Here is a 22583-nt window from a genome sequence, read left to right as displayed (position 1 = left end):
TCCTTGTTCACCAAGGTACCTGTGCCTGACACCATCGCAATCATTGAAGACTTGGTTCATCAAGGACTGAATGCTGGGGTACCCCCCCTGGTGAAACACTGCTTAACCAATACATACTTCACCTGGAATGGAACCTTCTACAAGCAAATTGAGGGCACCCCAATGGGCTCCCCCCTATCTCCGGTTGTAGCCAACATCTTCATGGAGAAATTTGAGACGGACGCTATCCAGACTGCCACTCTACGCCCGACCTTATGGAAGAGGTACGTAGACGACACTTTGTCATCTGGCCACATGGCCGGCCTGCTCTAGACCAATTTCTCGACCACATCAATTCCATACACCCAGCCATCAGATTCACCATGGAAGTCGAAAATGATGGCAAGCTACCCTTTTTGGATGTCCTAATCAAAAGGAGACCTGATGGTTCAATGAGCCACTCTGTCTACAGGAAAGCCACCCACACGGAGGCTTATCTAAAACCGGATTCCCACCACCATCATCCCAGAAGAATTCCCTCATCAAGACTCTATATCATAGAGCCCAATGCATCTCCGACCATGAACACATTTCCAGTGAACTCAAACACGTACGCCAAGCTCTTAAGGCAAATGGTTACTCGACTATACAATCCGCAAAGCCATCACTCCAACCATCAAGAAGGATCCTGTTGAGGAGCCTTTCAAGACCATCACCTTACCCTACATTGCTGGGGTCACAAAAAAGATCTCCAAAATCCTGATTAAACACAAGATCCAGGTCCGATTCAACACAGTACATAAATCCGTGATCTGGTACCGTCTGTAAAAGATGTGGTTCCAGACATACAGTACCCTGGCGTCTACAAACTAAGTTTCCTCTGTGGTAGCAGTTACATTGGGGAAAACCAACGACATGTCTCGGACCGCATCCGTGAACATAAAGCTGACCTGAAACACGGTAGGACAAACACCTCAGCCGTGGCAGATCACTGTTACAACTCAGTGGGCTCACATGATATCGACTTCTCCAAGACAGAGGTTCTCTGCAAGCCATCTGGCTATCATGAGAGATTCGTTCATGAGGCGATCCACATATACAAACACAGAGACAATTTTAACCGAGAAGATGGATTCTGGCTCAGCAATCATTGGAAGGACGTAATAAACCATTTCGATACACATTAGGGTGTGTAGAATAATACATAGTGTTATATTAAATGTATAAGATATAGGTTGGTTTACAGCAATACAGTATATAATTTAATGTTGGGTTTATCTATGGCAGTATATAGTACGGGTATATGCTCGTGTGATATAAGAGAATAAGGTTTAGATGGAAGCATATTATAGAATTTTTACGAGTAGAATTGTAATGTATTACTTGCTGTTAGTAACTCAGCTTATTATAGAGTATAGTAAGTATACTGATGGTGCGATGCAGTTTATACTTTAGTTTTTATGTAGTTTATACTTTAGTTTTCTACGTGGTTGTTGAGTAACTGCAGCTACATATCATTAACATTCCTTTCCTTTGTTACTGCTAATCCCTGCACCCCCCTTGGTTGCTGCTGATCCTGCATAATGCATGGGCATAATATGACTTTGACACCCCCCCGCCCAACGCCTACGCATTTTCCATGAATATGCTAAATTCCTCTTCACATGCACATTCTTTTTGTTAAGGCGCTCTTCAACCCCCAATGCAGCTTATATATAAGCTCCTAGTTTGGTAGTGTCTCATTCTTCACCTGAAGACGGCTGCTTGCGTTGTAGCCGAAACGTCGTGAGAATTGTTTTATTATGTTTTATTTTTATTATTTTATTACTTCCCTTCTACGTGACTTTACCGAAAGAAACAAGAAGATGGATCCCTGCAGTCACGAAAGCTTTAAATCGAAATTTAAGCTATCTATATATAAATAAATACCTTAATCTGTATGTCTCAAAAACCTCAAGGGTACTTCCTGACAAAGTATAGAGCTGAGATTTGGTACATAGGTAGCATTTAGAACACAAACAACAAGAACAATCTGAAAATCCGAGATGTTTAATTTTAAGGCCCACAAATCTCGATTTTAAGTGCCCCATAAACATGTTCGAGCGTGACATTCAGAAACCGTTCTAAATATAAGATTGTGTTTTTTTCATTCGATAGAGCGTTAATCAGCGAATAAAAGTCAAGCGAGAAACATTCTTCTATATTTTATTGTTGTCATATTTCAAATTTTTTAAGTGGTTTTGAATGAAAAAATCCCCATTTTATGATGTTCAAATCTGAATAATTTGAAAAGGGTAAAAGATAATCCCCTCAGAGTATTAAGTTAATACATTTTTGTTCTAATAAAAAAAAGAATTAAATCTTCCAATTGCCTGGTCTCCGATCGGTATGTCTTTAAATATAAGAAATTGAATCAAGTCGTCAACAATTTTTTTCTTGGAAAAATACAAATTTTTGGAGTAGTTGTTAGTCTCTGATTGTAGATACAAATTTTAAAAAATCACATGAGATTAATTATTTATGAACTAGTTCTAAATAATGATGTGATTATTCGGCGTTTGTGAAAATCCAGCACCACCTTCCCTTCGAAGCCGCCGGATAATCGATGATCTACTACATTCTAAATTAAGGAAATGTGCACATGCCACCAACATTGCCACATAATTCTCGACAACACATCCAATTTTCACAGCAATGAGCACGTATTAATACAAAGACAGAGCACAACTCCAATGTAAAGCAATGAGTATGAATCACCATAGTACCTAACCATGTTTTTTTTATCAAAATGTGTTGTAAGCTCATAGATTCTGCCAATACAAAAAAAAGAATAACGCTGACATCAAACACGCACCAGAAGCGTGACGAGTCAAAATCTCTTTGATATCATGCACGTGCATTTCATCACGACGTGGTAAAATGTGTTGGGGCTACATGCGATACAAGATGTTTGCTCAAAGATGTCAAAACAAATTAACATCTGCTCATGGCGGGAAGCTGCCCTGGTTCAACGGCCAGCACATTTTACTTTCCATCAAGAGGAAATGCTGCGCAGGGATGATTGACCTAAAACTAAAGTACTTGTATTTTAACCAGGTAAGACACACTGAGCTCTACAGCTCTTTTTCAGAAGCGACCTGGCCATAAATGATAGCCCAACAAAGTGGCTCATCACGTGGAAATTTATAACGGCAACATTCTCCAAATGCACATTTTGTAAATGTGGAGGGGAAAAAATTAACCCGTAAAAACAAAGTTTTTCACTATAAATCCTTTATATGCGTCCTCTGGCTTGAGATGGCTGCCACCTATGGGTCAGATGATTGCCTGCCACCATTAAGCAATTGGTAATTAAATATTTAAAAAAATCCTAAAAAGCGTAACATTTTGGAAAATAAATTTCACGAAACTAAATTGTCACGCACAACGAGTCTGTGTGCAAAATGTCAGCTCGATTGGATCACGGGAAGTGGGTTAAAAAACGACACGGTCATAAGCGTGCAAGCAAGCAAGCAAGTGAACTTAACATAAAGGATTTAAAAATCGGAGGACCTGGAAAAAAGTTAACGCGACCACGGGAGGGGGAGGGAGAGAGAGAGACGCGCACACTCCAAATATACAGGTGTCGTCAGAGTCGGGATCAAACCCACGGCCTCCTGTAGACCAGGCGAGGTAGTAAACACTTCCTAGCCACCGCGGCGTGCCGGACAACGCTTCCCCCCCCACCCCTCACCTTGGCGAGAACGGGTTTGCAATTGCGCTCGCCCAGGCTGCTGTTTTCCAGGTCGATGCCCTCGTCCACGGCGTCTGCGTAGCTGAAATCCGTGAGCAGCTGGTCGCTGTGGCAACTGCCCTCGTTCTCCGCTCCGCTGTCCGCACAGCTGTCTGCCTGACCGCACTTCTGCGCAAAAACGCGGGGCCACACACACGCGGCGTGAGATTACCTGCACGTGCGACCACTGAACACACGCGCAGCGTGTGTGCATGTGGAATCAGAATTTTAAAAATTGTATTTAGGCTGGAGGAATCCGACAAGCTGTAAAAAGCTCTTTTACGCAGACGTCCGGCAGGGGCAGGTCAGAACGTGACAACAACAAACAACACAAACACACGGTAAGAGTGCAAAGTAGAGGAAAGGTAAACAAATCACTTAAAAATATACAAATTAAATGTAATTATTTTTATCTTACCAGGTAAGGCCCAGAGGTTTTAACTTATTTTTTTAGAAGCGACCTAACCACGAGTGATAGCTCAACAAAGTGGCTTCTCATGTAAACGACATGTAGAACAACGCATAAGAAAATCAAGAATGTATCAAACGTAACATTTTATTAATTCGTCTTCTTTCAAGCGTTTGTCCACTGGGGTAGGGTCCCGCTTTCGGCGTTCTTTTTACTTTCCACTACTTCGATCCATCGCCTTCTCTCCAGGGTGACAACGGCACGCACTCTCTCTCTCATCGTGTCCTGAGCATTACCTCCTCATCGGGGGCCTCGATGAACGCGTTGAGGTCCAGGTGATCGGGAAAGGTCATGCGGTCGTTGAGCTTGATGCGGTGTAGCGTGGAGTAGTCAAAATCAAACCGCTTCAGCTGCAAGGACAGCAGGTACGGGAAGTAGAGGAACTCCAGGCCCTGCGGAAGCAGAGAACGGGAATCGCTCTCAGTAACACGCAACGGTAGTCGTTACTAACGCATGCTGGCACAGAGGAGGGCAGGTGGCGGCCTGTGTTAGTGTGACGCGAGCGCTGTGTCGTCAATCTGATTTGATTTACTTGTATCGTCTATATTCACGAATCAATCAAATATTTTCATCCTGGCGGCGCAAACGTGGTTGTTTGTTGAGCTGCAAACAAATAGCAGGGCCCTCAAGAGGGGATCGACAATCTGGACATTAAATGGATGATGGCTGATGACATCATTCTGGTAAGCACAAGAACACAAAAGGCCTTTAACCACATCTAAACCTCTTACCACAGCCTACCCTGCGTAAAGTAACCCATTATTTGAGTAAGAAAAATAATCTACATTATTTTGCGAGAAAATATGCTTGAAAACGAAACAGGAATAGGATTTGAGAACAAAATAGCAAAGTTGTGCAAACTTGTCGGGCTCACTTTACAGTGATAATACCACAGGAAAATCGAACATAAGGCAGAGGGGACACCGGAGTTCGTCTCACAATAATAACACACAGCCAGCCCTGTGGTGTTGTGATGAGAGTGCTTGAATAATAAAAGCAGGGTAGTGCAAGTTCAAAACCCGGGCGGGGGTGAACTTGACTCGCCACCCCTTTCCGAGACGATAAAATGACAGCTGCTTTAGTAGGAAGTCAACAGTGGTTATCTTGTTGATAAAAGCTGGCCCGCACCAGGGTAATGTGGAATTCTACGATTGGCTCAGCAAGGTCAATGGAGATGAGCATCGCCCCCCATTGCTCGCTCTGACGTTCCATAATTCCAAGACAGATTACGTGGGAATAAGAAGTGTGCAGCCACTGAATTTGACGCTCGGCATAATGCAACGTCTCTATCAAGTATTCGGATTAGCACGGCAATAAGATTTCCACAACATAGAGACCCCTGTTCGAGTGTATCACGTGCTCTGTACACCTTACAATAAACAATGTGCAAAGTGGCTGCCTCGGTAAACTTATGCAATGAACGGCTGGTTCATTAGAATTAAATACAGGGCGTTTTACTGTCAATCATAGGAAGGACCTTCACATTTTGGCCAAATGGCCCTTTCTCTTGCAGAACAAGGCCAGTTCTACACAAAATGAGGGTAAATAACGGAAAAATATCACGGGAAGAATATATTACAATGCAAGGAGGGAGAACGGCATGTAAGTGATTTGTCTTGAGTGGTGTATGATGAAGAAACGGATAAAAACTGGGGCTTATATTGTCTAGGGAAGACTCAAGAGATTTCCCAAGACAGCTTACCTGAACAAGAGGATCATCTTGGGATCATCCAAGGCAACCCTACTTAGAAGTCTATATGTGTGCTGAAACGGAAGAATCTTTCTTTCCTCTTGGTGACCGAAATAATAAATACGATTATTTTATTTCAAAATCAACTTTTTATTCATTCAACCAGGCCGTAAGCTCACCTTGTGGGCATCGCATTTCTTGCTGCAGCGCTCACAGAAGTACTGGTTGGTGCCATCCAGTGTCTCCGGCTGCACGAATGCCTGCAACGCCTCCTCCTGCCAGACAAAGAGCACGACCACAATGGTGTCACTGCACAGCCCTTTACAGCAACAGGCCTGCTGCTTGCCACAAAAACCACCACATATCACTGAACAACCCTCGGCAGAAAACTCAAATTATGAACTAAAAACTATTTGTATTTTAAACAAGTGAGGCCCACTGAGCTATGTAGCTCTTTTCACACGCAACCTGGCCACAAGTGATTGCTCAACGAAGTGGCTTATCAATGTGGAAATTTATAGCAGCCAAATACTGCAAACGCACGTTTATAAAGCAACAGGCCTGCTCAACACAAACCACCATACTGCTGCACAGCCCTTTACAGCAACAGGCCTATACTCGTTGGTTCTTTCGGGAAAGTCACGTAGGTATCTACCTACCTACGTGACTTTACCGAAATAACCAAAGAGGATAGATTCCTGCAGTCACGAAAGCTTCAAATCAAGAAAAGCAATTAGAAGGTTACGAGTTTAAATCACAGTTGGGCGGTCAACATCTCCAAGGTTAACAAAACAAGTCCCCAGTGGGGGGTGCTTGTAATCTCCACCGCTGGCTCTGAGCCACCACCGAGGATGAGCGTCGCCCCAAGTGCTCGTTTAAGCAGGGACACACTTTGGGGCAAATTCTACTGTCGACAAAACTGCCGCATTTCATTATTCGCGAGGGATACGTTTTGAAGATGGTCGTGAATAGAAATATTGCCCTAAGCTATTAAATACAAAATAATTCTAATCACAATTTTTATTTATTGGTCATAATAAACATAAAGTACATTTTAATAAATATTGAAGTAATAAATTATAGTTTGTAAATAGACTTACCTTAAATTATGATTATGCTATGCATCATTTTATATGATCACTTTATTGCGTCACATTCTCTCTCATCACTATCTCACCACTTTCATTCTCTCTCTCTCTCAATGCAGCCATGTAGAGTTCCAGATGCAATTCGAGGATAGCCAAAATCTGGGATAGCAAGTTCGTGAATAACCGACACGCTTATTGGTAAACGACGTTTGCGGCAACAACGGAAGCTCACCACGCTAGAGTACGCCTGGTTGGAGCCAAACGGCCGGATGGCGAGAGGGATGTCGAGGTAGGTGTCCAGACGGGAGCTCTCGTGGCCGCACTCCAAGCAGCGTACGTAGTCCTTCAGCTGGCCTTGGTACAGCACGTTGATCAGATTCGCCTGGTCGAGTGGGAGGCGAAGAGCGCACATGATCAACACCGCAGACTGGCACGTCTTCTTCTCCCTTCGTATGGCTAATGTAGACGCAAAGCAAAGACTACAATTTCACACACAGGTGGTCAAGCCATATAACCGCGCCAGGAGCAGGGGAGGGAATCGCTGTGATGCCTCCTTCGTATTTGTAAATGTGGCATTGTGTCGTGATATGCTGTACGGTCTGTTCTGGATGACCACAGTCGCACATTGGAGAGTTTTCAACTGTACGGGAATGTAATGGAGTAAAAGATGGCAGCCTTCGCATGGCAAATATCATCAACGCGGCGACCAAACATCGATCATTCATCTCCCAGCCTCCAGAGCAACAATACACCGGCACGTAAATAAAATCGATTGTACGTAAATGTAATATATCTCTTATCTGGGAAAGTGTCATAGAGTCTTGTGGCTGTTTTTCAGGAATATATAACATTGATAGACTTGGCCAATACCTTGTAAATGTATGTTTTTTTCAGGGGGTGAGAGGAAACACAATAGGGGGTAGAGCTGGTGCATCTGCAGGTCATCTCAGTCAGTCAACCCATGGCACCCGGGTCTGTCCCATAATCTCCTGTCAGCGAGCCTTCGACACTTCACGTGGTCTCAAAGTGCACCTGGCCTGGCACAGGTGCTGTGGTGGCACCACCGTCACTTTGTGGTGAATGGCGGCTATTGGTATTGGAGAGGAAACCGGAGTGCGCTAAGAAAACCCACAGGGGGCCGTGAACCCCCTTGATTTACTGCCATCTCCTGGTCATCGAGCTGCCTCCAAAGCACTACATGACACACGCGGGCTGTCACGTTACATTCATGTATTGATGCTGAGAGCAGGAAGAAAATCCATGACCATGCATTCAAAAGCATGCATACATGCATCCAAGCAAAAACCCACGTGTGAGCAAACTGCTGAGAATTGGCACCATTGTGTGATATATGGCACAATGCAGCAATTAACAGCGGTACGAGCGCTCTACGCCTAAGGTAAATGAGGAATTTAAACTGTTCACTGCAAAGTGAAGGCACCCGCTTAATTGTAGGTACCCCAATTCCAGCGTGTAGGCAAGAGTTAGAATTGGCCGGTATTTCAAATGAAAAAGACGGTTCTTGACTCTGATCGTGGGCCACAACATTGATATATTTTAAAGCTCGTTATACAAAGCTAACAAACACAAGGGGTGATGTGTTGCATCTGGGAGGAGCGGTGTCATACCTGCTCCGTGTTCTTCCACTTCTGCTCCAAGGCATCGAACATGACTCGACACAACTCCTGGACATCGTGCTGCTGCCAAGCTGAAAACAAAAGCAGCATGAAAAGCCTCGCAGAGCCGTTCGTTCATCTGAACCTTATTGGGGTTAACCCTGAAAGTCAAGGTGTCATCACAGCCATCGATGGCACGACACCTCACCAATGCTTCATTCCGGCTGCTGGCATGCTCAGTTGTTTCATAGTTGGCACCGAAATTCCAAGGTTTGATCTTCCAATATCCCACTAATCTAGCTTAAGGTCTTCGCTCTGGTCACTGACCTCTGGTTGACACAGCAATGCCTATGTTGGTAACGTGTCCTCTTCCATCCTGTACACGTGCCCCCCCCCCCCAACCCATTCATTGCAACTTTCTGATTATATCATGTACGTATGGTTAACTTCTTTCATACCGTACGTAGTCAACCGTGCTAATCGGAGGTGCGGGGGGAAGGACAACAAACTAAACACAAAAAGCAGTTTGAAAGAAAACATCAAACACAGATGTGCTTAATGCGTGTCACATTGCTCTCCGTGTTTATTGCAGAAAAGTGCTGCTGTATGGGGGGTGTTACGTAACGTCGTGTATCTCAAATGTGGCAATTTTAGTTTTTTTATGTTGTTGTTTAATCGATGCCAAATACGAGAAATACGAGGAATACGAGACGGCAAAAGGCGTGGCCCCGCCACCAAGATGAACTGCTACCCTGTCTCTCTGCAAGCAGCTCTGGCATAAAACCGGCAAAAAAATTATAGTATTATTGTATCAGATAATATTTACTGGGTAATATATATATTTTTGACAAGATCCTAATTGGTGTGCATCCTGCCCACCTCTCTTCTTTCATCACTGCTCTACCTTCTCATCGCACCCTCCCTCAACTCCGGTGACGAGAAACACTCACGTCAAAACTCTGCTTGACAACAGCCGACTATCCCAATCCTCCCCCCTCATTCCCTCCCTCATTCCCTCCCTTCTCATTCCCTCCCTCCCTTCTCATTCCCTCCCTCCCTTCTCATTCCCTCCCTCCCTTCTCATTCCCTCCCTCCCTTCTCATTCCCTCCCTCCCTTCTCATTCCCTCCCTCCCTTCTCATTCCCTCCCTCCCTTCTCATTCCCTCCCTCCCTTCTCATTCCCTCCCTCCCTTCTCATTCCCTCCCTCCCTTCTCATTCCCTCCCTCCCTTCTCATTCCCTCCCTCCCTTCTCATTCCCTCCCTCCCTTCTCATTCCCTCCCTCCCTTCTCATTCCCTCCCTCCCTTCTCATTCCCTCCCTCCCTTCTCATTCCCTCCCTCCCTTCTCATTCCCTCCCTCCCTTCTCATTCCCTCCCTCCCTTCTCATTCCCTCCCTCCCTTCTCATTCCCTCCCTCCCCTCATTCCCTCCCTCCCCTCATTCCCTCCCTCCCCTCATTCCCTCCCTCCCCTCATTCCCTCCCTCCCCTCATTCCCTCCCTCCCCTCATTCCCTCCCTCCCCTCATTCCCTCCCTCCCCTCATTCCCTCCCTCCCTCATTCCCTCCCTCCCCTCATTCCCTCCCTCCCTCATCCCTCCCTCCCTCATTCCCTCCCTCCCTCATTCCCTCCCTCCCCTCATTCCCTCCCTCCCCTCATTCCCTCCCTCCCCTCATTCCCTCCCTCCCCTCATTCCCTCCCTCCCCTCATTCCCTCCCTCCCCTCATTCCCTCCCTCCCCTCATTCCCTCCCTCCCCTCATTCCCTCCCTCCCCTCATTCCCCTCCCTCCCCTCATTCCCTCCCTCCCCTCATTCCCCCCCTCCCCTCATTCCCTCCCCTCATTCCCTCCCTCCCTCATTCCCTCCCTCCCTCCCTCATTCCCTCCCTCCCTTATTCCCTCCCTCCCCTCATTCCCTCCCTCCCCTCATTCCCTCCCTCCCCTCATTCCCTCCCTCCCTCCCTCATTCCCTCCCTCCCCTCATTCCCTCCCTCCCCTCATTCCCTCCCTCCCCTCATTCCCTCCCTCCCTCCCCTCATTCCCTCCCTCCCTCCCTCATTCCCTCCCTTCCTCATTCTCCCCCTCCCTCATCCCCCCCCCCTCCCTCATTCCCTCCCTTCCTCATCCCATCCCTCCCCTCATTCCCTCCCTCCCTCCCTCATTCCCTCCCTCCCTCATTCATTCCCTCCCTCCCCTCATTTGCTCCCTCCCTCCCTCATTCCCTCCCTCATTCCGTTCCCTCCCTCCCTCCTCCTCACCTTCACTGCTGTCCCAGCCGAAGCTGCGCGTGAGATCGGTGGTCTCGACGGCGCGCTTGCGGCTCGTCTGCAGCTGCACAAAGAGCCTCTGCAGCTGGAAGGGGATGGACTTGTCCCCCTCCTCTTCTGAGCCGTCAAACTCCCACCTTGTGGCACAAAAGAACGCGGCGGCACAACGGGAGTTGGGCGCGAGTTCAAAACGATCAACGTCCCTGGCACCGACGAGGGAACCGTCGCCAGGGGCGTGTGGAGGGGGAAATGCCTGCCGCGATGCTTTTAAGGTGACCCAAAAATATTAAATGACCCCCTAATGGCATTTTTTTCTTTCAATTATTAACCGTTCCCAGTTGGAACAACAACAAAAATAATGAAGTTAAATTAAGATGTAAAAATAAATTTAACACTGAAAAAAATCACGAAAACTCTTACTGTTATCATATTATCAATAAAAAATATAACCAATTTGCTGCCACACAAACCCCTCTTATTCGCAATGGCCTGTTCCCAATATCACGGCTGAATACGAAGAATTACGCCTGCCTGCTACGTGTTCGTGCTATCCAGTCAATTACAACACAAGAAACAAACAAATTGACAGCAGAACACACCAGTGCGCGACGCTCGTTACGCAAGTAAGCGTGGGATCAACCTCACGCCAAAGTATTCATAAACCCGAATGCAAAACTCTCCGAGGTCATTGCACTCAGTAAAATTGTGACGGCATCTGCCAAGTGGCGCGTGATTAGACACACATGTTACAGCAAGAAGTTACAGAACTCCCATTGGCTCGCATTGTCACATCCATTCATGTCATGTGCGGGCAAAGCGGGAGTCTCGCCCTTCACGCACCAATGTCAAACTTTTCCGTAAATAAGTTCTCGAAGACATCCCGAACAGATCTCGCACAGTGCTGATGATAGCTCGTCAAATTGACGCACAATTAATGGATTGGATAATGTGGGGGAATTCATTTTTCCAGCAGTGGAAGAGTAAATGATGATAACATTTAATTTATTACATGCATTTAGTCATGGGACGATTGCTACTTTTTTTTATCCATTTTGCCGAATTAATTTGCGGAGCGTCTGTAATTTAAACTCTTGGGAGCTCGAACCACCCGGCACCATTTTCCAGCATCGGTAGCTCAAGGCTCAAAGTGCCTGCAATCGCATCGGCCAAGCCACCATCGTTGCAAGAGAAACCACGTGGACGAGCAAAGGTTGGCCACTTACTTGTAGAGGGCATTGCGGAACTCGGGGGTCATGTACAGGGTCTGCAGGAGGCTGTTCAGATAGCAGGTCATGGCCTGATTAACCAGGCCCACATAGCCTGGAAAAGGCAAATACAACGATCAGGCCAATCGTCAACATTCAAAAGAAAATATTCCTCACTGAATACCCTTTCCGACGTGAACCTATAGGTGATCCCCGTTGGGAGACGTTCTAAAAATGCCACAGAGACCACCTATCCATAGTAAGTGGTGTTGTTTGGTATCATCGTCAATGGTACATTAATTTAACACATAGGCTTTCGCGACCAATATTATCCATAAGAGGTTTTTGTAGTTAGATCGCGTGAATATAAATGCATCATTAAACCCCTCACCACCCGACAGCCAATTAGTAAGGTTTGTTACGTAAAGAAAACATGCAAATTCGTTACTAGTTCAGCACACTGGTGTGTTGGAAAGTAATCCCACAACATTTACAATTCAGAGTAGGACGTTTCGCCAATAATTACAACTAGCATTATCAACTCTGGCTGCCTACGTGACTTTACCTAAAGAACCAAGAATATGAATCCCTGCAGTCACGAAAGCTTTAAATAAAAATGTAAGAGCAGGTTTATTGCTTTGGACGTTTCTGTGTTTGTGGCAAACCGGTAAACGGTGTTCACCGTGTATTTTCCAGGCGGTTACCAGCAATGCACAAAAACATAAATAGACTTTAACAGCCCCAACAACAACACGCCGAAAGTACACAGCTGCGTTGCAGCAGAGGGCATCCATACGGCACCGCAGGGTGACCTGCAGCTGCCAGGGCGTGGAGATATGCATCGCACTGAGCTATTGCCAACTGTGCTGGGTGGCAAGCTCTGATAGGGCGTGGTGGGGTTGGCAGGCAGCTGCATTTAACAGGGTATAGTAAAGGGTGTAGTAAACAGTATGAAGCAGAGCGGTGGCGTAGTGATAAGCACATTCGTGCTATTAACTAGGTGACATTGACTTTGATGCCCAGCCGTGATTAACACCAGTGGCGAGTGATATCTAAACTAAAACTAAACTTTTTTTTTTACCTTGTAAGGCCCACTCAAATATATAGCGCTTTTTCTCAGAAGCGACCTGCTCACAAATAACAGCTCAACGAAGTATCTTATCACGTGGAAATGTATCGCAGCCAAATACTCTAAAACGCATGTTTCAAATTTGAAGGGAAAAACCGGAGGGCCTGGAGGAAAATCAACATTATCACGGGGAGAACGTGCACACTCCAAATATACAGCAGCAGGCGTCAGTCAGGGTTGGGATCGAACCCACGACCTCCTGCACACAAGGCGAGGTAGTTAGCATCTTGCCGCGGTGGCTTTCCCTTTGTCTCTCTGATCTCTGGGTCCCATTGCGTTGCCCATGCCTGTAACCTCCAACTTTTACTCCTCCATCCTGGCACAGCCAAAAGCATTATCAACAATAGTTTATATATATAGTATTTAGCAAGGTCAAGTGTGTCATTATAGCAATAAAGTGACATCACTGTGAAGTAACTTGCATACTTTGTAATATACAATCTGGGATTTTAAAGTATTTTATTTCTCACGAACGAATAGTTAAACGAATGTCGGAGAGCCTGGTGGGACACAGCCCTAGGTGTGTATAATATCTACGTGATAATTCAGTTTAAAATGTAGCATTTAACTTTAAATAGCTTAACCTGACACACTCGTACATTCGACTTTGTTTAAAGATCGCTTCCCAAACATGGGCAGCATAGGGTGGCAGAATAGAGACTTGAGGGGTGGATGGAATCAAATAATTTAATTCTTGAGTGGCCCATCCGAAGTCGACTGGACATCTGTGAAAAAGAGCTTTATAGCTTCATCAGATTCCGCCATTATAAATCAAGATGCTGATTCTGAAGTCGCCCTTGCAAAGAGGCAATGCATTGCTTGTCTCAGTGGGCCTGTGCATCGTCATCTCTCTCCTGGTTAAACAATGGAGTCTGCTATGGGAACACGAATGATTGGAACTCGGCTTGTTTCTTGCTTTAGTCAGGCTCCAGCTCAAGTCCAGTCCGAATACTAAACTATTTATTTTACCAGGTAAGGCCCAAATCAGAAACATAGCGCTTTTTCTCAGACGCAACCTGGTCACAAATAATAGCTCAACGAAGTATCTTATCACGTGGAAATTTATCGCGGCGAAATACTCCAAAAGCATGTTTCTAAATGTGCTGGGAAAAACTGGAAGATCCGGAGAAAAATCCACGTGACCACAGGGAGAGAAAACATGCAAACTCCAAATATACAGGCATCAGGGTCAGCTCCAGCATACCAGGGACGAGGGATTTAACATCACAGCAGTGGATTGAACAAAACGCTGAAAAGCGCACAGTAAATTACATGGTGCACCATGGTTACCGGTCTCAGACTTGCAGAGGACTCCATAAGCAGGGCCGGCGGGATCGTTGGCGCAGGTTGCGACGCTCTCGCTGGGAGGAGAGCCCGTCACCTTCTCGTGGCCGTTCTCGTCCACGCCGCCGCCTCCACCGCCGGGCCCCTTCGTACCCCCAGAGTCATCCTGAGAACGGTGCCACAAACTCGAATCCTCCAATTAACCGCATAAGTACGTATGTAGAACTTCTTTCGCAGTGCGGCGAGGAGTCAATCCTATCGATACCATTGTCGTCGCCCTGCCTCCATAAATCCAACTCGCCGTCCCCGTCAGGCGAGATTGGCAACGGCATGGGGGGGGGGCATCTAAAAGTGGTGGCTAAGAGACTCTTAATCTGTGGGTCTTTCGGTAAAGCCACGTAGATAGAAAAAATAATCAAGAGATAATAACAATATCACGATGTTTCGATCGCAACACAAGTTTAGTGACATATGACGTCACTACTATGTCGGGACTGTACGAGCGTAATCCAAATGCTGCATCTGCCAACCTTAATTTCACTTGGGTACACAGCAAGCACGAACATTTAGGTCACCGACTACCCATCAGCCTTCGGGAATCTTTGACGAATCTTTTCCAGCAGCACTCGTTTAAAACGGTTTTGTCTGAAAGTCTCATTTGGCTGAGTGTGGTCTGGAAAAAAACATACAAGCCATGCTACGGTGATGTGACTCGGGATGTCGAAACCGGTCCAGCGTTTGCACTGCGGAAACAAAAAGTGCTAGAACACCATGTTTTAGAAGGTCCCGTTGGTTGATGGGACGAACACGAAATTTAATTTAATTCCAAAGATGTTGGGTTTGGACTCACTGAACAGCGCTGTTCACGGAATGGATTCAGAACCAGGAAGGCGAACTCACAGGTGGAGGTTGCGGAGCCGGAAGAGGTTGTATCCCATTCTTGTCGGTCAGGTGCAGATAATTCTTCTTTCCTTCGGCAAAGCCAGCATCCTTCAGGGACTCCTCCGACTCTCCATTCAATGGTTCCTGTTCGCACCAAACATCGGCACAGGAATCACGTTTGTTAAAAAACAACACGACTCCTTTAATCGTTTGAAACATGTAGTCACTCACCACACCACCACTCATTCATGCATGCCGATAACTCAATATTTAGACCATATACTCAGATATAATGTATGCAAGGCCAAATCAAGATTATTTATTTGCTCAAACGAACAAAAGAGTGGTGCTCATCCCAACTCCTGACCTTCGGTGTGGGAATTTCCACACCACAGATTAAAACTCACAACTTAAAGGCTTTGGGGTTGGCACTCCGGCAAAATGCCTAATCAGATATCTGGTATTTGCCCAAACAGTGAAATTCAAAGGTGATCCATACACTGCAGCACCCCCCCTCTATAATCTGATGGATTGTGAGGATTCAAAGTAACGATTATATTCAGGAAACAGCATTTTTTTGTCCGCATTTTTACCGTTTCGTGTGTAATTCTTTTGGTTATTGCGTCTAATTTTTCCAGCCGAATTCGCTTTGTTAGCCAATACATAACATTTCCATGATAGATGCATCAATTGCAAACGTTTCGATGCATGTAACATGAGCGTAAAGTGGGAATTTAACGGATTACCTTTCCATGACCGCTAGAGGTGTTAACAATTCACCACAATCACTCCTCGCTCACCATTGTGAGTCAACAAATTGTCGTGATTGAGAGGTGCGATTTGATATGAGATTCAATATGTTTTTCCATCTCGTGTTTACTACCCCATGAGTATTGTTTCTTATTATTCCATCTCATTCGTAGCTTCGTCACTCCCTTAGGCTAAATGTAACATTGGCAAATAATCCCCCGAAATCAAAAACAATGATTCTTTGACATGCGACTCCACGCTTTTAAGGATCAATATTCATCAATGAATGAATGTATGTGTGTATGTATGCATGCATGCACTGTTACACCCACTATTCAGTGCACTCCTAATTGTAAAACCGCATGACAGTGTTGTCAAGCGTTTTCAATGGAGTGAGTGGCAGCGAAGAGAAGGGGACGCGTCCGAGAGGACGTCCGCTACGGAGCAGGGGCGATGTACAGGCGCTCAGTGGACAGTCACTACACGGTGGCAAGTTTCTAACTACCTCGCCTGGTATGAAGGAGGTGGTGGGTTCAATCCCGACCCTGACGCCTGTATATTTGGAGTTGGCATGTTCGACCCATGGTCGCGTGGATGTTTCTCCGGGTCCTCCGGTTTTTAGATCCACATTTGTTGTCCTTCCCCGCACCTCCGATTAGCATGACTATGAATGGTGCGAAGTTCAACATGTATACATACAAACGTGCGTTTAGAGTATTTGGCAGCTGCTATAACTTTCCACATAAGCCACTCCGTTGAGCTATAACTTGTAACCAGGTCACTTTTGTGACCTGGCCTTACGTGGTAAAATAAAAAGTGTAGTTTAGTACATGGGTGGAGTTGTAGCCGAGTGGATAGGGAGCGGTGCCGCAAACCTGGCAAGTTCACTTCAGTGGCAATTATCTGAACCAATACCTGGACCTGCCCACAAGGTTGAATCAGCCTTCAATGAGTACCTGGTGCATTGTGTATTAAACATAAGCGACGGGAGTGGTGCTGGCCACACTACCCCCCCCATGGCCCACTACCCCCCAGTGCACCGTACCGGCCTTCATACGCACTCGTTAACGGCACTTGGCCCAACCGTCTGTATGGCTCAACGGGGGAGATTCTGTCTTCGTTACGTCGCAAGGATGAAAATCCAGCGATGGTTGGCAGGGGGGGGGAGGGAGGGGGGGTGGTGGGAAGCCCCGAACCCCAGCAGCAGAACGATCGCGGTCCGACGACGACGACAACGAGCGTCGGCAGACTGACCTTTGCATGCTCGTCGTGCTTCCACACGAGCAGGAAGGTGTGGGCCTGGTAGGACGCCTCCGCGGCCACGTGCGCCTGCAGCTCGCGCAGCGGCGTGGAGAAGGGCAGGTTCACGGTGATGCGCTGCGTGTCGCCGCGGGTCGTGTCCGTCACAATGCACAGCACGCGCGCCTCTTCCGCCGCATTCGCCTTCTGCACGGCAACGCACGGCGTCACACATGACAACGCGCGGCGGAGCGTCAAACAAGGCGCGCGGGGGGGGGGGGGGGCACGGTCACGCGGACCAGCGCCGCAGGTGCCAACTACATGGATAGCCCCCACCTGAACCCCATTGTTCGTAGTACAACGGTCAGTGGGAAACCACACTCAACAATGTGGTGCTCTCTGCCGTGTTAAAAAGCGCTCAACATGTGGTGCTGTTCAAACATCGGAAAATGTTTGAGTAAAGTTCACATCTTCGCCAGTGGTCAAGCCGCTGCTGGATGAAGGCCTCCCGCAAGCCGCCAACCATCTCTCATGCAAGTTGACAATTAAATTTGGACGGACAAATCCAACTTTTAGATGTGTAGACGTGAGTAATAATTTGTCTCTTAATATTAATTATTACGGTCACGGCACTTGCAGCGAATCGTGCACGTAATAAGCTATGATTTACGCAAATGTTGTATTTACCCTGAAGGAACAAACGACAGTGAATAATGGTGACAGACCAACGGAGAGGACAAAAGATTCTTCAATTGAATCATGATCCACACCTTCCCCGCCCCAACAGTGATAAGTCATCAGCTTGTGAGAAAGGTGACAGATTGTTAAAACACAATTACACGATGGTGCAGCAAATTAAACCTTCGGCAGCGGATGCAAAAACGAAGCTTCAGGCATTGGCAATCGGTGCAGCAAGGCCTCTGAAAAAACCAGGAGGAATATGATGATCATGTACGAGCTGTTAACATGTCTGCGTTCAATCTCCGTTAAGCATATTTGCATACGCGCAGGCAAACAAGCCACGTTAAAGCTGCTCACTGTTAAAAGTCAATGCGTAAGTAGCACTTGCGATAACACAATTAATGCATTCAACATTAAATTGAATGCTTTCGCAACAATACAAGAAAAACACTTATAAAAGTAAAGATTACCAATGTTACCAACTAGACTAACTAAACAGTGTACACAGCACAATAAATGTATGTGTATTCATTCAGGGCGTGTCGATGACCACTGTATTGATAACCACATCTGCAAAGCAAATGAAATGTGTATTAATTACAATATAAAAATGATGTTGTACTGTTATTATTATTATGCTTGTTTACCCTGGCAAGCCTCACCGAGTCCAGGAGAGTCCTGCCAAGCATTTGCTACTCTGTGTGTCATCCCAATTGAGTAATGTTCAGATCATTTGTCAGCAGTGGGATGTTTGGCCAATGCCAGTTACATTGTGCGATGATTTGTTTTGTATCTATGGGAGGAAACCAGAGAATTTCAAAGAAACCCGCGCAGAACACGGGGAGATAAAGAACACAAACTCCACACTGAAAAGGTGCCCAAGTCGAAAATCGAACCGAGGCCCTTTCCTGCGAGGAACAAGTGTTCGCACTGCGCCACCCTGCGCCCCGTATACACACACGTTTCAAACTTGCGACATTGGATTTCAAGCACAATGTGTCCTGCGTGCTATCTAGCACAGTGGCTGTCAGAAGTAGGGCTTCTAAGAAGCTGCTGTTCACATACGCTGCATTACACTTTCCGTACACCAAGGCTTAAAAGTATCCAATTGAAATTATTAAAGTGGCCAATATGTAATGGTGAGACACAATGCGTGAAATGTGATAAACAAATACACTGGACATGGTTCAATCAGCTGATTAAGATGTGATCTATACCAAATCAAATCATGTTGGGGGATCTAATTCAAGGTCAGTCCAATCGCCCCATCTGAACCTATTACATGATGAATATTGTAAATGACTGCGATTCATAAAGGGACCCTTCGTGCAACCTTCAAACAAATGTATCCAAAAGAAAGGGACACTGCCAATCTAATCAACGTAAAGCTTCCCTTACCCACCATGATGTGAGGGGATGGGGCCATGGGTAAGACATTTTAGAGAGATGAGTCATCACCCTTAATAAAGTTTCTTACATGTATATTTTGTGATTGTTTGTTTCAGTTTCATTTTTAATGTTGCGCATACTTGTATTGTAGACTAATTTGTAGACTTTAGTGTATGTGTGTGTGTATATACTGTATCGTAGACTGCAGTGTATTGACTAACTTATTTGACAGATTTCAAATTGTCTCTCGTCAACAAAGCATCCTCTGACAGGAACCCATTCCGAAGGGAGTTCCTCAGGACTCTGTGCCTGGCCCTCTTCTGTTTTCTCTGTACGTTAACAACCTCGGCATCTCCAATCTGCACTCGGACACTAACCTTTTTTGCTGATGACGCAGGCAGCCCTGATAGCCCTCTGGAAATTCCAGGACTCGGACAATATTCAACTTCAACCCAATCCCCTAAAACTGGTCCTTGACGCTAAAAATACCAAAGTGATGTTATCCTGCGGCTGTTCTCCAAAAAACCTGTCTCCCCACCAACGTATATTGTGGCTTTAGACTCGCACCTTATTGAGCAGATCGAGAACTTTAAACATCTAGGCGTTATCTTGTACTCAAAACCGTGTTTTCAAGATGCACGTTGATGACATGGCCAATAAGATACTAAAAAAACAAACTGGATTCCTGTACAGAAACAGACGCTGTATTCCACCTCGACTCTTTATGAACACAGTTAAAGAAACCATTCCTTGCCCACATTTGATTGTTGCGACACCCTCTACCGCTCCCGAATCCACCTTAAAAGTTTCATTCCATTCTACAACTCCCCTCTCCGTTTTGCCCTTGACGCCTCTTGTACAAGTCTTCATCACAACCTGCACATTAACTCAATTCTGTCCCCCTTGGATATCTGGAGAGACCATCACTGGGCTGTCTTCATCCTAAAGGGTCCTCTTAAGCCAATTTGCCAATTACTTAAAAGACCATTTCGTTCATTCTAACTCCCTCCTGTAGCCTCAGAAGTGCCTCTTTAGTCCGACTAAACATTCAATTTGCTAAAACTTTGCTTGGTAAAAAGTTCCTGCGTTGCTGCTCCACGTTTCTGGAATACCCTTGCCGCTCATCTCGAGCTTGGTTCCAGCTCTTCACCCCCCCCCCTCCTCTTCATATCCCCTCACTTGTCCTGATGCCTCTTGCTTTCATTATATAATTGCACTGCATTTTGTTGTACTTTTGTGTTTCGTTTACAATGGTCAAATACCTCGTTTGTTAGGTGTGCATTATTCCTCAGGGAGCCTGTTCTTGTTCTCTGCCATATTTAATGTTTTTGTCTTTTGTTTTTCTTGTCACTGTGCACACACAACACAGATCTACCTTGTAATATAGCCAGACGACTGGCTGAACAGGATCATCCGGGTAACAATTTACTCAACCCTAAACTACCTTGCACGCTGCACTCTAGCGTCCGTCTGCAGTGTGTCACACACTCGTTCCCCAAGGTGAGATAACCACAAAAAACGCTTGGCACATACGCATTGTTTCTTTGCAGTGCTCTTGCCAATATTATCTCAGAATTCAGCGGCATTTGGTCGACTACTGATGAGACCCATAAGGTCGAAACTGGTCCAATCTGCTTTCTTGAACAGTTGCTGCTTGATAAGCTTTGTCTGAAAAGCCAACAGGCTGCAGGATTAAAAGTTTATAATTGCGTGCAGAGAAACAGAAACGAGCTCCGCTTATATTCGCTTTAATCAAAAATCACCTTGCATTGTGAAAGTTTAGTAAACCAAGATGCAACCCAACCAAAAAAAATAGTGCCAAATTGTAGGTGGGGTACGAAAGCTGTGTATCATTGGCTACAAGTCATGAAAAATAAAGCGATTTGACATTTTCAGCGAGTGACTTTTCGGCAAAGTCAGCACAGTGGTGAGGTCACCCCCCCCCCCCCCCAACTTGGAGGCCCCTCTCTACTTGGAAAGAGGGCTTCTCCGTGCTGGACACGCAGCTCAACAATGTTCGTCTCTGGAGCTCAGCACAAAGAGGGAGGGGGGGTTAAAACATGTGATGGTGGCACTTCACCCTGCAGCAAGAATTTAAAGGCAGAATGTCAGACTTCTAATTTACACAAGCAGGCTCATAGTGCCACATTGCAGTGAATCGCTATTGTTTTGAGAATGTAATAAACAGGACCCATTTGTGTTTTTTTAAAGTTTATCCGTCCACTGAGAATGTAGTTTGCATAAAGATTGCCAAAGAACTTTGACTTCATCCAAAACGTTTGACACTCCCTGATGTGGACATACCTCTGTATTACAAATGTATTGCTTGCACAGTAATGGCACGAGGTTAGTAAAAAAAAAGCATTTCAACATGCAATCGGCTGCACCCGTCCAACCAGGCACACGTCAACACTAATACCCAGCAGCACACACACACACGGGGGGCAAAGCAGCCACCCCCAGCAGGCTTGGCTACACCCGGGGCTGGCAACCTGCGGCTCCGAAGCCGCATGCGGTGGCTGCTGTATACCTGGCCATGTTTGTGTTCATGTACCAGCAGCTCCACGTGTGATTCGGCTCTCTAACGATTTTGGTCAAACACAAAAAGACAAAAAGACAAAAAGACAGAAAGACAGAAAACTAAAAAAAATGGCCCTTCTTCTTTGATACGTTGCCAACCCCTGGTCTACACAATCCCAATTTAGCACTGCACAAAGAAAAGCAGCATGCAATGCACTGGGAGTCACACGCAGTGCGCACTTCCGCCTTGTGAGACAGCTTCCTCTTCAGCTCTTCCAGCAAGATCTGCTTGCAGCCCCAGCTGGCAGCCTGAGCAAACGAGACCAGACGGTGAACTCCGAATCCCCGCGTTTCCACGTCTCGTCATAAGCGGACCAAAGCTGGGCCGGAGCCTGACTCAAGTGATAATCAAGCCGAGTTCCGACGAATCCACAGTGGCGAGATGTTAACTACCTCGCCTGGTATAGAGGTCGTGGGTTCGATCCCGACCGTGAAAATGTAGTTTGCGTATCTCTCTCTCTCCCCCATGGTCGCGTGGATTTTTTCTTCCGGTCCTCTGGTTTGCTCCTCCACTTGCGTTTCGAGTATTTGGCTGCTATATATGTCTAAGCTCGGATGATAAGCCA

The 22583-nt window shown here is 46.1% G+C and overlaps 1 protein-coding gene across 5 annotated transcripts in view; it reads right to left on the bottom strand.

The window, feature by feature from the left end:
• Nucleotides 1-3596: 3596 nt before the first annotated feature.
• The window catches only part of LOC133351352 (ubiquitin carboxyl-terminal hydrolase 47-like), a 48435-nt gene continuing 29448 nt past the window's right edge, over nt 3597-22583 (bottom strand). For 2 of the 5 annotated variants that reach the window (XM_061566484.1, XM_061566481.1), the window contains exons 2-11: nt 17383-17574; nt 15397-15522; nt 14503-14662; nt 12102-12198; nt 10870-11015; nt 8627-8706; nt 7231-7380; nt 6090-6185; nt 4457-4612; nt 3597-3880 (exon numbers count right to left, since the gene is read on the bottom strand). In XM_061566484.1, coding sequence (XP_061422468.1) covers nt 3620-3880; nt 4457-4612; nt 6090-6185; nt 7231-7380; nt 8627-8706; nt 10870-11015; nt 12102-12198; nt 14503-14662; nt 15397-15522; nt 17383-17574 — 1464 coding nt within the window. In that variant the 3' untranslated portion in view covers nt 3597-3619. Of the gene's footprint in view, nt 3881-4456; nt 4613-6089; nt 6186-7230; nt 7381-8626; nt 8707-10869; nt 11016-12101; nt 12199-14502; nt 14663-15396; nt 15523-17382; nt 17575-22197; nt 22267-22583 lie in introns of all 5 variants that reach the window. The other 3 variants (XM_061566482.1, XM_061566483.1, XM_061566485.1) reach the window with 3 other exon arrangements.

This window comes from Lethenteron reissneri, chromosome 37, assembly GCF_015708825.2.
Source record: "Lethenteron reissneri isolate LAM-NWPU_2019-01 chromosome 37, ASM1570882v1, whole genome shotgun sequence".
Taxonomy (NCBI): Eukaryota; Metazoa; Chordata; class Hyperoartia; order Petromyzontiformes; family Petromyzontidae; genus Lethenteron; species Lethenteron reissneri.
Note: the sequence above shows the minus strand (reverse complement) of the source record. Positions and strands in the feature narration are given on the sequence as shown.